The 16348-nt window shown below is 50.1% G+C and overlaps 3 protein-coding genes across 7 annotated transcripts in view; 2 read left to right on the top strand and 1 right to left on the bottom strand.

Moving 5' to 3' along the window:
* Positions 1-2986, top strand: part of OSBPL2 (oxysterol binding protein like 2) — a 35191-nt gene extending 32205 nt beyond the window's left edge. For both annotated transcript variants that reach the window (XM_017815328.1, XM_017815329.1), the window contains one exon: positions 264-2986. In XM_017815328.1, the coding sequence (XP_017670817.1) occupies positions 264-366 (103 nt within the window). In that variant the 3' untranslated portion in view covers positions 367-2986. The remainder of the gene's footprint in view (positions 1-263) is intronic.
* A 1017-nt stretch (positions 2987-4003) lies between these two features.
* Positions 4004-10901, top strand: ADRM1 (adhesion regulating molecule 1). Of its 4 annotated transcripts, none has more exons than XM_017815290.1 (10): positions 4004-4096; positions 4805-5019; positions 5274-5390; positions 5470-5593; positions 6022-6108; positions 8219-8300; positions 8531-8760; positions 9071-9228; positions 9961-10063; positions 10676-10901. In XM_017815290.1, exons 2-10 carry the CDS (start codon positions 4810-4812, stop codon positions 10780-10782), a joined length of 1218 nt encoding a protein of 405 aa, XP_017670779.1. In that variant the 5' UTR covers positions 4004-4096; positions 4805-4809; the 3' UTR covers positions 10783-10901. The 4 variants fall into 4 exon arrangements, with proteins under 4 accessions (XP_017670779.1, XP_017670783.1, XP_017670780.1 ...); XM_017815294.1 differs by having other exon boundaries at positions 8531-8652; positions 10676-10899; XM_017815291.1 differs by having other exon boundaries at positions 4044-4093; positions 4809-5019.
* Positions 10902-11056: 155 nt separating this feature from the next.
* LAMA5 (laminin subunit alpha 5) overlaps positions 11057-16348 on the bottom strand; it is an 88679-nt gene continuing 83387 nt past the window's right edge. The window contains exons 68-80 of the mRNA XM_017815289.1: positions 16150-16282; positions 15737-15877; positions 15414-15544; positions 15162-15329; positions 14935-15067; positions 14665-14822; positions 14371-14557; positions 13937-14089; positions 13691-13850; positions 13454-13584; positions 13263-13353; positions 12568-12687; positions 11057-12427 (exon numbers count right to left, since the gene is read on the bottom strand). Of these exons, the coding sequence (XP_017670778.1) occupies positions 12273-12427; positions 12568-12687; positions 13263-13353; positions 13454-13584; positions 13691-13850; positions 13937-14089; positions 14371-14557; positions 14665-14822; positions 14935-15067; positions 15162-15329; positions 15414-15544; positions 15737-15877; positions 16150-16282 (1861 nt within the window). The 3' untranslated portion in view covers positions 11057-12272. The remainder of the gene's footprint in view (positions 12428-12567; positions 12688-13262; positions 13354-13453; positions 13585-13690; positions 13851-13936; positions 14090-14370; positions 14558-14664; positions 14823-14934; positions 15068-15161; positions 15330-15413; positions 15545-15736; positions 15878-16149; positions 16283-16348) is intronic.

Consider the following 16348-nt stretch of genomic DNA (forward strand, 5'->3'; position numbering starts at 1 on the left):
ACTTTATGCAAAAAAAAAAAAAAGATGCTTTACAAGGTGGTGATAATTGTGTAGGAAGTTTAATGCCTTGTTTTTCATGTTCAGAGTATTTCCTGAATAATTTCCTGATATTTTTTTCTAATAAGAAATACCACTATGTTTTTATAATGTTTTGTGAAAGAGGCAAAGCTGAGTTTTTTCCCCTGTTAATAACTGTTCATTCTGTTTGCTTTTTTTGTTTTCTTGTTTCTCTCCTTTTTCTTTTTCTTTTTTTTCTTTTACAGATGGTTTCATCAAGGCACTAACCCATACACTGGGACTTCAGATTGGCTGTACTCAGGTGGCTATTTTGATAGAAATTTCTCAGACTGTCCAGACATATACTGAAATTACAGAACCAATTGCTCATCTCATCTGGACATTTAGTTACTAGATTTCATTCCAAGCCAGTTCCTGTGGTTTTGTTGACAGCAAAAACCAGCTTTTCTAAGTAAATTTTAACAAAAATTCTATCAGTCAACAATCAATGATTTAATTATCACTAACGTTGGATTGCCAAATATTTAAATACCATTGTGCTCATTCCATAAAGCTGCACCATGAAATCACCATGTTTTCACTAATTTTCAAAGGGACCTTCGGTTCTCCATCTTCTCCCCTAGTTTCTCTGTCAGGAGGATACGCTGTATCCGGTAGAGCACATAACATCCTTGAATACTACGTAACTTAAATAAAATAGAGATAATATCCTTGTTACTTAGTACAATAGCGAAGAATCTGAAGTTTTTGGAACTGGGAGCAGGGATGAAAAGCCAATATGGTACCAACAGGATCAAACCCAGTCCTGTCATACTCCCCGTATGTATGTAGCACTCCCTGGGGACGGGAGCTCCCAGCCCCCCCTCTCAAACAATTCCATAACTGAGAGACTCATGGAAACAAAACCCAACCTGAGCTTCTCACACTGTAGTTGTCTGTTGCAGTCTTCACAACTTTTGGGACACTGTGAGCATTAAACTGTGTACCTGTGATGAAACCCATAAAGCATACCTTAGGAGAAGGGAAGGGCGCAGTCCAAACGTGCTTTTTCTGAAGTCAAATGCTGTTCTTAAAAATAGGAGAAGCTTCGGAAGCAATAGCAGGAATGTCGAGGTGGTTACAATGTACAATATATTGCTTGCTACCACTTGGAGGCTTAACTTCTGCACTACCTTTGGCAGCTTTGGCACTGTGTATGCTCCTAGGCTAAACTTTCCTTTGGAAGCACTTCTGTATGTATATCCACACAGGTTCATATTTTTGGGGAAGTTTTGGTTTGCATGTTTTTCATTAATAGGTCATGTCTGTTTTGTATGTTGTGAAAAAGCAGAATCAATTTAAAGCTTTGGCAGAGTTTATACCTATTACAAGTTTCCTGTGAGCACGTGATGTCAAAAAGTGGGATTTTTTGGTTCCATATCAAACCATCGAAGCCATAGAATACTGGAAAATAATCAATTACTGAACTGATGCATTCATTTTCTTTCAAGTGGTACCCTTCAGGGGGTAAGGCAGGGAGAGAGGCTTGAAAAATTAGATCCAGTAATTAAAACTAGTCCTAATGTTGCTGCTTATTTTATGAAAGTTTTTAATTGAGTAACCAGGTGAACATGGAGAGCGGCTGCACTGCTGTGAAGTTTACAGTAATTTAGACATTGCTGGTGTTAAGTGCCAGCAACATGAGGAGTTCAAGAAAGAACTGGTCTGATTTATGTCCAAAACATCTATGGTTTCATCCAGAGGATAGATTTTTGAAGTGCGTCTCTCCCAGCCACAGGATTAAAAGGCAAAAGAAAACATATTCATAGAGAAACATTTTCCTATCAAATCATGCATCTAATGATTAGATTAAATTTGGGGGAAATTTAGTTGTTGTCTTCATTGGAAAAATAAGAGAAGCTGTAAAACTTCAAGGCAGTAAGGAAGGGCCTGATCTGAACCATACTTGTGGGGACATGATTCTGTTGCCAAAGTTTGCGTTGATGCAGGTCCTCAGGACTTAGGAGCTGAGTTGGTGACACAGTGCAGGCAACAGGGTCATGTTTGTTTCTAGTAAGTGCATAGACACTTCTAAAAAGACATTGCTGAGCCACATGGAACAGCATAAAAATAGTTTTGATAAAAAAACTGAACTTCAGTGACCGTGCCAGGCACTCTAATCCTTTTCCAAACTTGCTGCAAGCAGGTTAGGAAACCCTTTGTTAGGTGGGGATTGAAAGGATTCATGTATTAGACCAGTTTAACATCTCATGGGAGTTTAAAACGTGCTTAAACTACATGGTATGTTTAATGCTGGATTAGTGTTTTTAAAACAATGCATATAAATAGAAATTGCCTGAATGGAAAAAACTGTACAGTAGTTGCTAACGAGATGTTCTGTTTCTAAGAGGAGGTGTACAGGTTAGCATCCCTCTTGTCTAAGCCATGATTTAAATTCAAAGACCTAAAGCCTTGTCATTATGTGGAAGCATGAAACAATTGTACCAACGTGTTTAATCCAAACTTCAGTAGAGAATCTTCATGGGATATAAAAAGAAACTGGGAACATTTCCAAAGTAAGAAACACTTCATTAGTTACATCTTCACCCCCTTCTCCCCTTCCTTTAGTGTAAAGCTTTTAGTAAAATTTCAGATTAGTTCCAAACCCATTCTTCTAATTTATTGTTCTTCATTGACAACACTTACAGAACCCTTTCCCTGTGCTGCTGACACGGCTGTGCTTGGCCAGCCCTGGCATTCCTGATGCTCTCAAAGTCCAAAAGTTTTATTTTCGATGCAGATCTCGCCTCAGTAGTTTACCTGTTGAAACATTAATAACTTTGCACCTTTTGAAAGAATGTCACTTTTATAACTTGATGAAACACTGTATATAAGATAACTGTGTTAGTATATGTTAATACAGCTACGTAGAGAAACCAGCTAGAAAGAAATTATAATAAATACTTAATAAATACCCTTTGGGCCTCTGGATGGTGACAGAGATTTGTGTGAGACGCGTACAGGTGGGGCAGGAGGATTCTGGCTTTGCTAAGCCAGCACTGGGGCTGTACTTAGATTTCACCTTGATGTTTATTGGATGAAGATGATTTAAATGGGAGCTTGGGACACCTCCAGCCTTGGGTGGAGGTGTCTGACCATGGTGGGCTCTGTTCCTTAGCACCCTGTGGTGTGTGGGGTGATGGGGGTGTCGAGGACAGGGTTGCAAACCTGTGTGGGGACAGGGAAGGGGCAGCAGGAAGAGCCATGGCAGCGCTCCCAGCACTGGGACCTCACACTGGTGTGACAGCAGAGTGGCCGTGGCCGAGCTGGAGCCGGGGAGCGAGGAGACTTCTATTAAATATGTAATAGAAGTGAAAATTAACTTTGTAGTTATGTGTTTCTGTCTTCGGGGCAGCGTCCTGTTGTAAATTGGGAGCAGCTTTTCAGACATCTGGCATTTATGTAGTTATTGTTACCTGGACTAACAAGGACAGGAACCATCCACCCTAAATCACCCAGAGAGAACAGAACTAATAAGAAGTATTTATTCTTGTTTATTGATTAAAAACAATTTCCCAGGAAATTTTTTGCTGAAAGCTGCTTTTAAAAAACAAACCCAAGACTCTTCAGCCAGCGACGCTGGGAATACACCAGTGTTGGCCGAGCCCCACATGGAACATCGCTGGCTCCTTGGAAAACACCTGGGATTTGGGTCAGTGATGCAACACTGAGATGCTATGAGGCAACCCAGAGTTTGGGCATGTGCAGGAGAGCTCCTCTATGGAAAGATTTATTTTTGTAACACTTGACGGGTGTGACGGGAATAAAGGTGGTTTTGGAGACGCGGCGGCCCTGGGTTGTGCTTGGTTGAGGGGATGAGAGGGATTTGGGGGGGCCGAGGGGGGGGGGCGCCGCCATGTTCCGTGACACAGCAGGGGCGCTTGGTCCCGCCTCCCACGTGATTGACAGCGGCGCGGGCCAATCGCGCGGGGCCGCGGCGGCGCGCGCCCCGCGGTGGGCGGGGTTCCGGCGCGCGGGGCAGGAAGAGCTGAGGCGGCGGAGGAGGAGGGAACAGGGAACGGGGAGCAGGGAACAGGTACCGCCGGGACCCCCCGCGACCACCCGCGCTCGGTGGGGCCGCGCCGGGGAGCTCCTGCCTGCGGCGCCGGGGGGGAGGCGGCGTGGCCGCCTCGAGACGGTCCGGCAGGAGATCGCGGCCTCCGGCCGGGCGTGGGGCGCCGGGGCCAGGCCGGGCTGAGCCCCCACCCCGGGCCCGGCTCCTCTCCAGCTGCGGCGGGGCCGGGCCGGGCTGGGAACTCAGGGCGAGCCCGGGAACGGCCGCACAGTCACGCAGGGCCGCCCGGGCCCGGCATCGCCGCCCGGTCGGTCGGTGGGGACGTGGGGGGGGAGCGAGGGCAGAGCCAGGGGGGCACCGTGAGGGTCAGTCGAGCGCGGGGCGGCCTGTGGGGCTCTGCTGGGATGCTGGAGCCGCAGTCTGAACATACAGCAGGGCTTCCTGCGCGTCCCTAAGCTTTGAAGTGTAATTCGAACCGAAGAAGGAAGCGTCAGGGGACGGCGGTTTCATTTTCTAGTACCTCAGCACGTAGGCTCACCTTTATTAGTGGAGGTCCGTGGAGCCTCCTGGCTTCATCCAGAGTTCTACTTTAGCTCAGCTGGTTCACCCTGGAATTCTGCAGGCAGCAGGACAGATTGCTTTTGTGGAGCCCATCTGATAAAGGTTGAAATTTGATACTAGGAAGAGTGAATGCGAGAAGGTTTCTCATCACACCTGCTGCTCTCTCTCTTTCCAGGATGTCTTCAGGTGCATTATTTCCAAGCCTGGTGCCAGGCTCCCGTGGCTCCTCGAGCAAATACCTGGTGGAATTTCGAGCAGGGAAGATGTCCCTGAAAGGCAGCACTGTAACCCCAGACAAGAGAAAAGGCCTTGTTTACATCCAGCAAACCGATGATTCCCTCATTCACTTCTGCTGGAAGGACAGGACTTCAGGCAACGTGGAGGATGTGAGTACGAGGATGTGAGTGAGGTGTTTGTTAAGTCATGGCCTGTCTTCTTCTCTTCTGCTGGTATTGCTGAAAGAGCTCCTCCAGGACAAATTAGGGTGAGAATGTCACTGACAGACCTGCACTTCCACGGCCACTCTGCTTCGAGGAGCAGATGGGAGAAGGTTTGGGAAGGGGGGTGGAGGCCTTTGGGTGGCAAAAAGGAACATTGGTGTATTTCCTCAAACATTTGTTCCTCTTGCCACATTTTCCAGGATCTGATTATTTTTCCTGATGACTGTGAGTTCAAGAGGGTCCCGCAGTGCACCACGGGCCGTGTGTATGTATTGAAGTTCAAGGCGGGATCAAAACGACTCTTCTTCTGGATGCAGGTTTGTGGGGAGTCAGTGGCTAAGATCTGGGACCAAAATACTCCCAGTTTGACTGGTACCAAGAGCAACTCTCTTGCAGGAGCCGAAGACAGACAAGGACGAGGAGCACTGCCGTAAGGTGAACGAGTATCTCAACAATCCCCCCATGCCGGGGGCGTTGGGTGGCAATGCCAGCGGAGGCCACGAGCTCTCAGCACTAGGAGGTACAGTCCATTCTCTGCTCCTTCATGTCAGAGGCCTTTTTTTAAAAAAAATTTATGTCTAGAATAAGCACTTAGAGTTCCCTAGGAAGACATTCCTGATGGCTGTGGAGGGTGAGTTGGGGACAGTGTTAATACCAGAAGCGTAAACGTGCTTTTTAGCAGAAAAAACTGTGCTGTTAAAATAGGTGCAGGCTGAAAGTTAAGACTGCCAGGAGAAATCTTTTTGTTTCCAGTAGATTCTCTGGAGTCTTACCTCTTTATGAAGCCAAGTTGCATTTATCTTTTATGAAGATCATGAATCAGTAAACACTTGAAACTGTTTTTCCATACAGAATGTGATACCAATTAATCTCCTGCTGTTTGAGCTGGAGTGCTGTGTAAAAAAACCTATGTGAATATGTTGTGTTTCAGAATGTTTTTGTTTTTAGGTGAGGGTGGCTTGCAAAGCCTTCTTGGAAACATGAGCCATAACCAGCTCATGCAGCTGATCGGACCAACGGGCTTAGGAGGACTTGGTAAAATGCTTTAATATCTTTATGCCAAAATGGTATTTTCTCCTGCCAGGTTAAATCTTACCTGACAATATTTTCAAGTAGCGCTATTGATCTCAATAGCGTGAGAAGGCAAGGCCCTGCCTCAGAGATGAGCTCAGGGCAAGAAAGGGTACCTCATTCTACACAGCACTCATCTCAGGGCTTGATCTGCAAGCAGCCTTGGTCTACTCCTTGCTGCACTGATCTTTCTGCTTTTTTTTTCTACTCCTCCTCTTCCTCCTAAATATTCACTGGAGCAGGGACTGAAAACCAGGGGTTTGTTCCTGGTGCATGTCCTGGTTACCAAGCTGTGGAGTTGCTAGTGTTGTCTCTGATTCAGTGAATATTTGTGTGCAAAGCAGAGAAAGTTCAAGAGGAAGATTGGAGCCTGCCCAGCCCACAGCACACCTGGTCAGAGGGGCAAGGCTCAGGTCAGGGCTTTCTCTCCTGGGCTACCCTGGGGAGAGCTCAATCACTGTGCTGGTTTCTGAAGGGATGAGGAATGTGTTGGAGTCCCTGCTGTGGTTTGTTCTCAGTTCTACCGAGCTCCAAGAGCATTTTCTGAGAGGTCAGACCCTCAAGTGAAAGTAGGCAAAGGCACACAGATGGCAGTGACTGAGGTTCTGTGCTTAAGCTCCAAAGTCCATTTCTGTGGATCTGGCTTGTGTCTTTTCAGCTTTAGATGCAAATTTCATTGGTGGGATGTTCAGATGCAAATCTCATGTTAGTGTTGGAAGATTCTGGCTTTTTAGGATGTGTTTGGAAAAGTTCTTCCTTCTTGAAGCTTTACATAGTCCTGAGACTTTTTCTCTTCTCACCACTTTTTCTCAGTAGCTCTTGTTCCTTCGCCTTTACATCCAGCCATAAGCCAGCTTGACATGAAGGTCACTACTGTAACCAAAGGAGAACCATGTGCTTGCCTCTGCAAACTGTGGTTGTGGTGAATCCCTGCGGGTCATTTCCCCTGGGAGTGTCATCTTCTTCACATCTGGTTTGCATCTCTCAGGGCTCTGCAGAGCTCCAAAGGAGCTCTCTTGCTCGTGGGTCACTTCCTAGTGAGGACAAACTGAGCAGAGCAGGGTGGTCCAGCCAGGGGTCCTTCACCTGCTGTGCCTGCTGCTCTGGGATGGGTGACAGAAGTGTTGGGACGTGTTTCCATGGGATGGGTCCAGTAGAAGGAGGGACTGGTGGGGCTCACTCTGACCCACAGAGTCTGCAGCTGCAGTTGGCCACAAGTTTGCTTGTTGTCTGTCCTCTGCTCGCAGGCAGCTCCCAAGGTGGGTGATGATGCAGGTGCTTGTTGTAGGGATGTGTGTCTAATAAGTTGTGGCACAAGGAACCACTGATAGGAAGAGTGTGGGAATTGGAGTGTTTGGCTGATGTGGCTCAGAGGAGTTGCAGGGGGACAGTCGAGTCCCTGACAGCTCTGGGGGGCCCAGCAGCCAGGCCTTTCCCCAGCTCTTGTTAGCTGAGGTTCTCGGTGCTGCAATAAGTCCTTGATGGTTGGATATGTGATGGAGGAGGCTGATTCTGATTTCTTTGCCATGGGGCTGTTGGTTTCCTGCTGGCTGCTCCCCTGGGAGCACTTGGTGTGCGGGGTTTTCCTCACTTGGCCTGTGAAGTGCTAAGGGCTTAGCTGATTCTGCTGCTGCATCTCTGCGTTAGGTTTGAAGCTCCAAAACCCCAGTGTGTGGGGGAGACGGTGCTGACTCAAAGGCGCCTCTGGGATCTTCTGCTGAGGGCCTTGGCTTGAAAGTTTGGAGAGAAGTTGGATTTTCAGGATAGTAGATAAGAGGAGAGGGTGGTGTTAAAATGATTATGTATGTATGGCACAAACCGAAGCAATTTCATCCTTGTGTACACCTAGAAATCGAGTCATTTTGGAAATGTTCAGGGATGCAAGATCAGAGAACAAGAGCTGATAATTTACAGAAGGGGGTGGGGGGGCCTTAGGCTGGGCTCTTTCATCCCCTCCTCTATTTTAGCAACTAAAAACCTTTCAGGTACAAGAGCGACCTCTCTAGAGCAGAGAGGTGCAGAAAACCTGAAGGAATAAATGTCTAAACGTGTTTTTGTTTTGTGTTTACGGAAGGTGGGCTGGGTGCGCTGACGGGGCCTGGGCTGGCCAGTCTGCTCGGGAGTGGGGGACCCCCGACCAGCAGTTCATCATCAAGGTAGGAGGCCTGTCTGCCCTGGTTCTGGGGAGGGTTTGTCACGTGAAGCTGCCACTTCTGTGGGAGGAATCATGGCCTACTGAATGGGGAATACGGTGGGAATTGGGGCTGCTTATTACCTCTCTAAAGTGGGGTAGGAGCTTTTGATACTCTTCAAGGGCTTGAAAAGAAGCTTTTCAGGGTACAAGAGGTTTTTGCAGGGGATTAATTCTCTCAATTCTCTTGCCCAGCTCTCGCAGCCAGTCGGCTGCAGTGACTCCATCTTCCACGACTTCTTCCACCCGTGTAACGCCTGCCCCGTCCGTTCCTGCGGCTGCCTCCGTGACCAGTCCCAGCCCCGTTCCCAGCTCGGGTAATGGAACCAGCTCAGCCACAAGCCCAACCCAGCCCATTCAATTGAGTGACCTTCAGAACATTTTAGCTACTATGAATGTGCCATCTGGAGCAGGAGGACAGCAAGGTAACAGTGTTCTGGCCAGGCAGCTTTGGATCCAGGAATCCTATGGAGCTGTTTTACTGTCCTGTCCTGTTCCAAACTGGTCTGAAAGGTCTCTTACCATTTTTTTGGTTCTTTTTTTTTAATTTTTTTAAATTTCAATGCTGTTCTTGGTGCTTGAAGTCTTATTCTCACTCCAAAACTGAGAAAGGGAGAAAGGATGCTGGCAGTGTGCTAACTATGTTTTAATACTCAGACTCGATAATTTGATTTACATGACAAAAACACTTGGTTTTGTGCATAGTCTAATGGCCAACCCTTTATTTTCTCCTAGTGGACCTGGCAGCTGTTCTGACTCCTGAGATAATGGCTCCCATCCTGGCCAACGCTGAAGTTCAGGAACGATTGATGCCTTACCTTCCCTCAGGGGAATCCCTGCCGCAGACTGCGGAAGAGATCCAGAACACCCTGACGTCTCCTCAGTTCCAGCAGGTAGATAGATGCCTGGCTGTGGGGGGGAAGTGCACTTCTCCTTCCCTCCTCTACCATGCTCCTGATTTTCCATGTTCCTTGACATTTTTCAGAGTGGGAAGTTACTCAGTAGAAGTGGAAAGGAGGAGGGACATGGTTTAAAGGAGCACTAGTTCTTCCTTCCTGCAGTCACCCAAAGGCAGATAGGAATGATTTTACTTTTTCTTTTGGAGTTGGGCTTTACCTTTCTCTTTATTATAAATATTATAAATGACAGGACTAGCAGCAAACTCATTACTCCCTGTCAAAGAGTGGCTTGAGCAGTCTTCTTAAAAGTCATTTCAAGTGACTGAAGGGAAGAGATGCTCATGTTTACAGCACTGCATCCCTTGTTTCTCTTGAAACACCAGTCCTTAATTCCAGGACACTCTGTGTGATTAAAGCTGGTGTGTTACAGTCCAATATAAATAGTTATTTACACAGATTGATTGAAATTTGTCAATTTACAAAATTTTGGTGGCTTAAATTACTGTTTTTAGTTTAAACTGCAGCAAACCTACATGCAGCCAAGACTCAGAAGTGAGGGATGTTTAACTGGTGATTATTTGATGGAGTATCTGTTCCCAAGCCGGGTGTGTGGCCACTGTGCCCTGACAGGACCACGCTCCTCCTGGGGTTATTGCCCAGCACCCACCTGATGCTGCAGGAACACGATGCAAACTTTATTTTGATGCTGTTGACTCTGATTCACAGGCTTTGAGCATGTTCAGTGCTGCCTTAGCTTCAGGACAGCTGGGCCCACTAATGAGCCAGTTTGGGTTACCTGCAGAGGCAGTAGATGCAGCAAATAAAGGTGGTAAGTACTGGTGGTGGTGGGGACAGGATGAGATGGTGCTTTGTTGGGGTTATTTGGCCACTGAGTGTGGAGTGTGATCAGCTTCTATGTGACTGTCCAAAGCTGACTCTGCACTGATTTTTACAAGGAAAAGATGGGTATTTTGGGTGTTCCCCAGCAGGCACAGTGAGGTCAGACACAGATTCGGAGAACTGGGAGTTCTGCAGAGATTTGCTGAGCAGCCTTGGCCTTGTTTTCTTTCTAGAGGTGTCACAGTCACCTTGTTCAGGAATGCCTTTTTGTGGGAGTCCTTAACGATTCATCTGAAAACAGCAAACACAGCCTCATAGCTCTGGGGGGTAGGGGGTATCCCTTTTCCCTAATGAGCTTTTAGCATCCCTTCCATTACTGCAGGAATTCTGGTCTTAGGCTGCCCATGCACAGTTCAAGTGTAAAAAGTGCTGGCTGTGTCAGAGAGATCTGGATGTATATTAAGTGTTTAATATTTTTTTTCCTGCTAATTCATACTAAAGCACCTGTTTGCTTTCCAAGTGATGAAGCTTAACCTCATGTGGACAATAATGTCTGGCCCAGAAAATGCAAAGTTCAGTAACCAGTATGTTTAATTTCTAGATGTGGAAGCCTTTGCCAAAGCCATGCAGAACAGTGTCAAGTCAGAGCAAAAGGAAGGAGACTCTAAGGACAAGAAAGATGAAGAGGAAGATATGAGTTTAGATTAAGTTATTTGCTCTTCCTTACAGATATTCCTAGATACTAACTTAAACAACTGCAGTAGGATTACTAACTTCATATTATGCTTCTATAAATCTACAAATAAAGGAATTTTCTTTATCTGCCATACTGTTCTTTCCAATCTGTACACTAGTCCCTATTGTGTTGCTTCCTGAGATGCTGATTATCCCTGTTCCAGCTCATTAGCCTCATCCTTACTCTTCCCCAGTAACGTGAAAGAGAGTAACATAAAACTTTATTTGACTCCAAAGTATGTACCAGTGATTTACAAAAACCATCTTTTAATACTACAACTTTAAAAACAGGTCATAATTACATTTGTTTAGGATGGACATGTTAAAAACCCATTTTACAATATTTACCCCTCATAAAAAAAAACAAACCCAATATAATGATATAAGTTACAAGTCCATTTCAGAAGCAAGATTTTGTCCCCAAGTGGCCAGATATATATATATACACACACAAATATATAAATGACGTGTAAGTGCACGAGTGAACTGGGTGTCTTGGGAGGAAAAAAAGCTGTTTTCAAGTGAAGGCTGCACTACACCAGGTGTGAGGGAGGCCGAGCAGGAGCCAGGGTGGGTGAGGGCCAGGTGTCACCTTGCACACCTGGCCAGATGTGGAGGTAACCTTTCTATTTCTTCCCTTTCAAGCAATAGTTTCTTGCTTCACACAACGGGACTTTAGTCATTGTACTGCCAGTGCTGAATGCAACTGCAGAGTCAGTGGTGGTTGTGTTTCTGCTTTCCCTCAGCAGTTCTCCCAGCATATTCTGTTCTTTTCTTTTGATTTTTATAAATTACTCTGATTAAAAGATGCTAATTCTGTGAACAGAATTTTGTCCAAGTTCCCCCTTGCAGAGCTCTTTTCGTAGCGTGGCAGGTGAGCTGAGACTGCCCTTGGCAGGGGGAGGTTAAATGTGCCCTTGCTTATAAAACCACAAAACTGACAGAATTAATCCAGTTTGTCCTAATTGCATTTATGATAAAACAGAAACTGCCTGCAGCCTTTATCAGCAGACAGTCTGTGACGGTTTATTAATAGCCTTGAGTGTTCTGTGAACTAAATCTATGTGCATTGTGAGTGTGGGGTGAAGGGAACAGGATCCAGGACACGCTGCCGTGTGCTCCAGCCCACGCTCTGTCACGGGCAGTCGCTCCCACCATGAGCCACGTGGCAGCACAAGTCCTGCTGCAGATGCTTCACCACCAGGGAAGGACTTGCCTGTCGCCACATCCCACTCCAACTTGTTGGTTCTATCTGTGAAACATGTCCCCAGAGTGCCCCCTTCTCCCCAGCCGTCCTCCCCTGCCCTCCTTCCCCTTGGATTCGTGGCCCCTCTGGTGTGGCCCAGACTTGTGCCTGCAGTCACTGGAGTTCAAGTGTGTCTGAGCACGGTCGATGCCATCGAGTGGTGACACCGGGACCTGGAGCAGCGTTGAGTCACTCAGGCTGGGCATGGATGTGGCACTTACAGCACGGGGCAGCCCTTCAGGCCCACGGAGCCCCTCGCAGTCCCGGCTCGCGGCAGGTCCACGTGCCTCCGGTTAATCAGCAGGTTCCTTACACAGCCCACGTAATGAGGGAGGGGAGGTAACAGCAGCCCTGTACTGGCCTTGTCTGTCTCTGCAGATTGAACAAGGAAAAGCAGGCATTAGTCTGGCTCATAACAGGGCAGGGGATTAAGTACCTCTTCTTTGCGCCAGGAAGAGTATCTCGCTTGGCTTTGGGGTATTTTGTTCTGGAGCACGCCTTTCCCAACTCACCTGGCAGCCCTCCCATGGAGAAGGTCGCCCTTGTGCTGGGTGCAGGATGCTGGCTGGGTCCCACTGTGTGGTTGCCTTCTGTGTCCACATCAATTTGGATTATGTTTTTCCATTTGGTAACTTCAAAAGAAAACAATAGTCAGCGTTGCTTCCTTACCCAGGGAGCAAGTCCATCTCCACCCGCCGGCTCAGTCCAGTGCTGGAGCAGAGCAAAACTACTAACCCCGAGCCCCAAAAAGGGCTTGATGCAAAATCTCAGCACTTGCTCAATGCCAGCTACGTTCACGGCTGAGTTTGCTGTACAGGTGTGAATCCTGCAATCCCTCCTCCCAGCTGTGGGCTTTGAGCCCCCTGGACCCACTCAACACCAAAGCAAGTTGGGCTTCCACTTTCAGCAGGACATGACAGTCCTGGATGGAGCCACTCCCACGGGGACATCCTTGTCCTCACTGGCTGCTCCATGACCTGGAAAAACACTGTCTTTCCTGCCCACCAGATCTGACAGCACTAAGATCAGGCAAGGACTTTTATTAATTAAGAAATTACTTAATGGCAGCTCCAATCTCCCAAATTAAATGCATACAGGTGGGGCTGAGGTTTAAATACCCGAGGAAGGGCCCTGGGCTTCCCCAGGAGGTGTAGGCTAAGCAGGAGTGGGGCAGGGTCCCAGAGCCAAGCAGTGGCTGTCACCTCACCTGCGATGGTGTGCCACTGCCCGTCACAGAGAGATGGGCATGTCACCGACGCAGAGAACTCGTCAGCCCCAGCATTTGCTCTCACAGTGACCTGAGTGAGACAAACCCGGCAGAGCCCAGTGAGCAGAGTGGGACAGGCAGAAGATGGACACTGCTTCTGAAAACCTGTGGGGAAGGCACCCTCCCACTACCTTGGTCTCCTCCATGTACAGCAGGAGATAGTGGCTTCTCCTCGTGCCGATGTGGAAGATGAGGCCAGAGGTGCTGCGGGGACGCACCTCCAGTGTCACCTCCAAGTCCTGCTCAGTCACCACTGCATTAGCTGGAAGAGAAACGCCACTGGTGAGGAGAGGGACAAGGGGATTCCCACAGGATATGTTCCACCCAGTCCCAGGGCTGTGGGAGGCAGCCCAGGCTGCTGTTGGTACCTAGGGTGATGGACCCGCCATCCACAGCGAAGAAGACCCCGCTCTCCAGTGTGCCCTCATAGCAGGGTGTCACCCCAAAGGTGCGTGAGGGGGGACCAAGGGGCCTCCCATCCAGCTGTGGGTTCCTCAGGCAGCCATCAAAGCTGAAGGCCAATGCAGCCTGTGGAGAGAGGTCACTGGATTGAGCACAGAAGGGGAAAAACCTGGGAGGCACAAGGCGATGCCATGGGAGTGCCAAGCCCTTACCGGTATGTGAGCCTTGGCTTTTCCAGCTGGGACCCCTCCCACATACAAGGGGGTCTGGGCCACAAAGAGCCCTGTGGTGGCCACTGCAGCATCCTGGGCTCGCAGCCCATCGATGACCAGCTGGGCCCGGCTCTGGTCTCTGCTGAAGAAGACCTGCAAGGACCAAAGGTCAGTGCCAGGACTGGCAACTTTCCGGGTTGGGAGGAGCCCCAGGGATGTGCCCAGTGACAGGAAGGCTCAGCTCAGAGGTTCAGCCAGCCCTGGCTGTGGTTTTGCCCTCTCCTTTGCTCCCATGGGACTGCAGGTGTCCCATGTGGTATCAGGAAGCGATTACCAGAGCAGGGCTGTAGTGAGCCAACCCCTCCAGGGGCTCCTGGCACAGGGGGCAGTGATGTGGTTTGAAGAGGTTCCGCTGAGCCCCGACCCCTGCTCACCGTGTGCCACCGCCGGTCCCGGTACTTGTCCCTGCTGCGGATCCGCAGCCGGCGCCTGCCCACGTCCACCAGGAAGACAAAGCGCCCGTTGGAGACAAAGAGAGCCATGAAGGAGCCCCTCTCACCCGCCACGTAGAACAGCAACCCACTGGAAGAGTTCAGCTTCACCTCCAGGGAGAAATGGGACCTGCAGGGACAGGGGGTAATGGGAGCACTTGGCTCTCCAACACCTGCTCTCCAAGCCACGGTCAGCAGGGCCAAGCCTGTGTGGGGTGGGCACGGGGCAAGGCTCACCTCCACCCAAAGGAAGCTGGGATCTCATCAAACTCCCAGCGACTGCTCGGGGCCCCCCCAAAGCGGAAGGTGCCCTTGGCTGCGCGGGGCTGGGGGTGCAGCTGGCAGAGCCCATCCTGGTCGTGGCGGCGACCCTTGGGGGCAGGCTTGCCTGGCACCTACACAACGCACACCAAGGAATGGGGTGAGGGGAGCAGGTGCCAGCAGAGGTGCTCAGCAGTGGTATGTGAGGAGGATGAGGATGTGGGCAGTTTTGGCAGCAGCTGGTACCTTGGGTTTCCTCCTGTCCTTCTTTGGAGTCACTCTGAGCTGCTGCGGCTGTTCACCCCAGAGACAGCTCATGGTGACATTGATGCTCTCCACGTTCTGCTGAAGGTCCACCACCATCTGTGGCTCTGACATCCTACACTCGGGGAGAAGAGGTCCTTGTTACCAGAGAAGAGGGGAGGTGGGACAGGGCTGAGCCCTGCTCTCTGAAGTGGCACGGAGCTGCTCACCGCTTGACGAAGACATTCCCGATGCAGCCGGTGAGGTTGCTGAGGGCACCCGGATCTGCTGAACCCCCGAGCCGGAAGAGCTGCCGTCCATCCTGGCGCCGCTGCCGCCGGCTGGGCCCGGGGCCTGTCGCTGTGTCCTGCAGCTCGTCATCCACGTACAGCCGGACCCTGGGGGAGGGACGAGCAGTGGGGGCTCAGCAGGTCCCTGTGCCCATTGGCACCCCAGCCCCCACAGGACACCAGGACACGTACCCACGGGCATCGCTGTAGAAGGCCACGTAGTGGGCCCTGTCATCTGCATAGGCATTGCCAGTGGTGACTTCGGTTCCCAGCAGGTTCAAGGCCAGCTGGCCCCTCTGGAGGGACACCTGGCACGTCCCCTCCTGTAGAAAGCATCACCCCATTGCTGCTCAGCAGCCCAAGGACGGGCCCATTTCCCCACTGCCCCCCAGGAGCTCAGGGTGCAGATCTCACTGCAGTCACTCCTTGGCCCCACCAAAATTCCCCCAAGGGGAAATGGCACCATCACCAGCAGCCCCACTGCTGGGATACCCAGGGGTCCTGCAGGTGCCCACCTGGGTGGTGTGGTGGTAGAGCAGCCCCTCGCGCTGGCTTGTCCGGAAGCTGAAGCCACTGTAGAAGTCCCGCAGCCCCGGCACGTCCTTCAGAGCCAGGGTCAGGTAGCCGTGGCCATGGACACTGACTGAGCGGGCAATCTGTGAGGGATATCATGGAGGCAAGGTGGGAGCCTGGCCCTGGTGCTGCTGGGAGATGACTGAGGCACTGTGGTCCTCACTGGGCCTGGCTGGTCCTATGGCCAACCACACAGAGCACCTCACCATGACCCCTCCACGCTGAGGACCTGGGGGTTTTATCCCTGTTTCTGTGTGAATGAGGGGAGATGGGGCCTGTCCTGGGGCTCCCGTGCTCCCCTTCCCTGACAGACCCTTTCCTCAGCATGGCTGGCCAGGCTGCCTCCTGTGCTTACCAGGAGGTCCGAGGTGCAGCCGTAGCTCACGCCGACGGTGCTCATGCGCTTCAGGTCGACGTATTTGCCGAGAGCCTTCAAGCCCTTCATGCAGCCCCGGATGGGCCCACCCGTGGGGAAAAGCGCTTTCAAGCTGCCGGAGAAGCAAGCAGTGTTATGAGGACAGCCCCAGGCAGGACCCAGCCCTGGGCAGGATCTG

The sequence above is a fragment of the Lepidothrix coronata genome, unplaced genomic scaffold (assembly GCF_001604755.1).
Source record: "Lepidothrix coronata isolate B3197 unplaced genomic scaffold, Lepidothrix_coronata-1.0 Scaffold49, whole genome shotgun sequence".
NCBI lineage: Eukaryota > Metazoa > Chordata > Aves > Passeriformes > Pipridae > Lepidothrix > Lepidothrix coronata.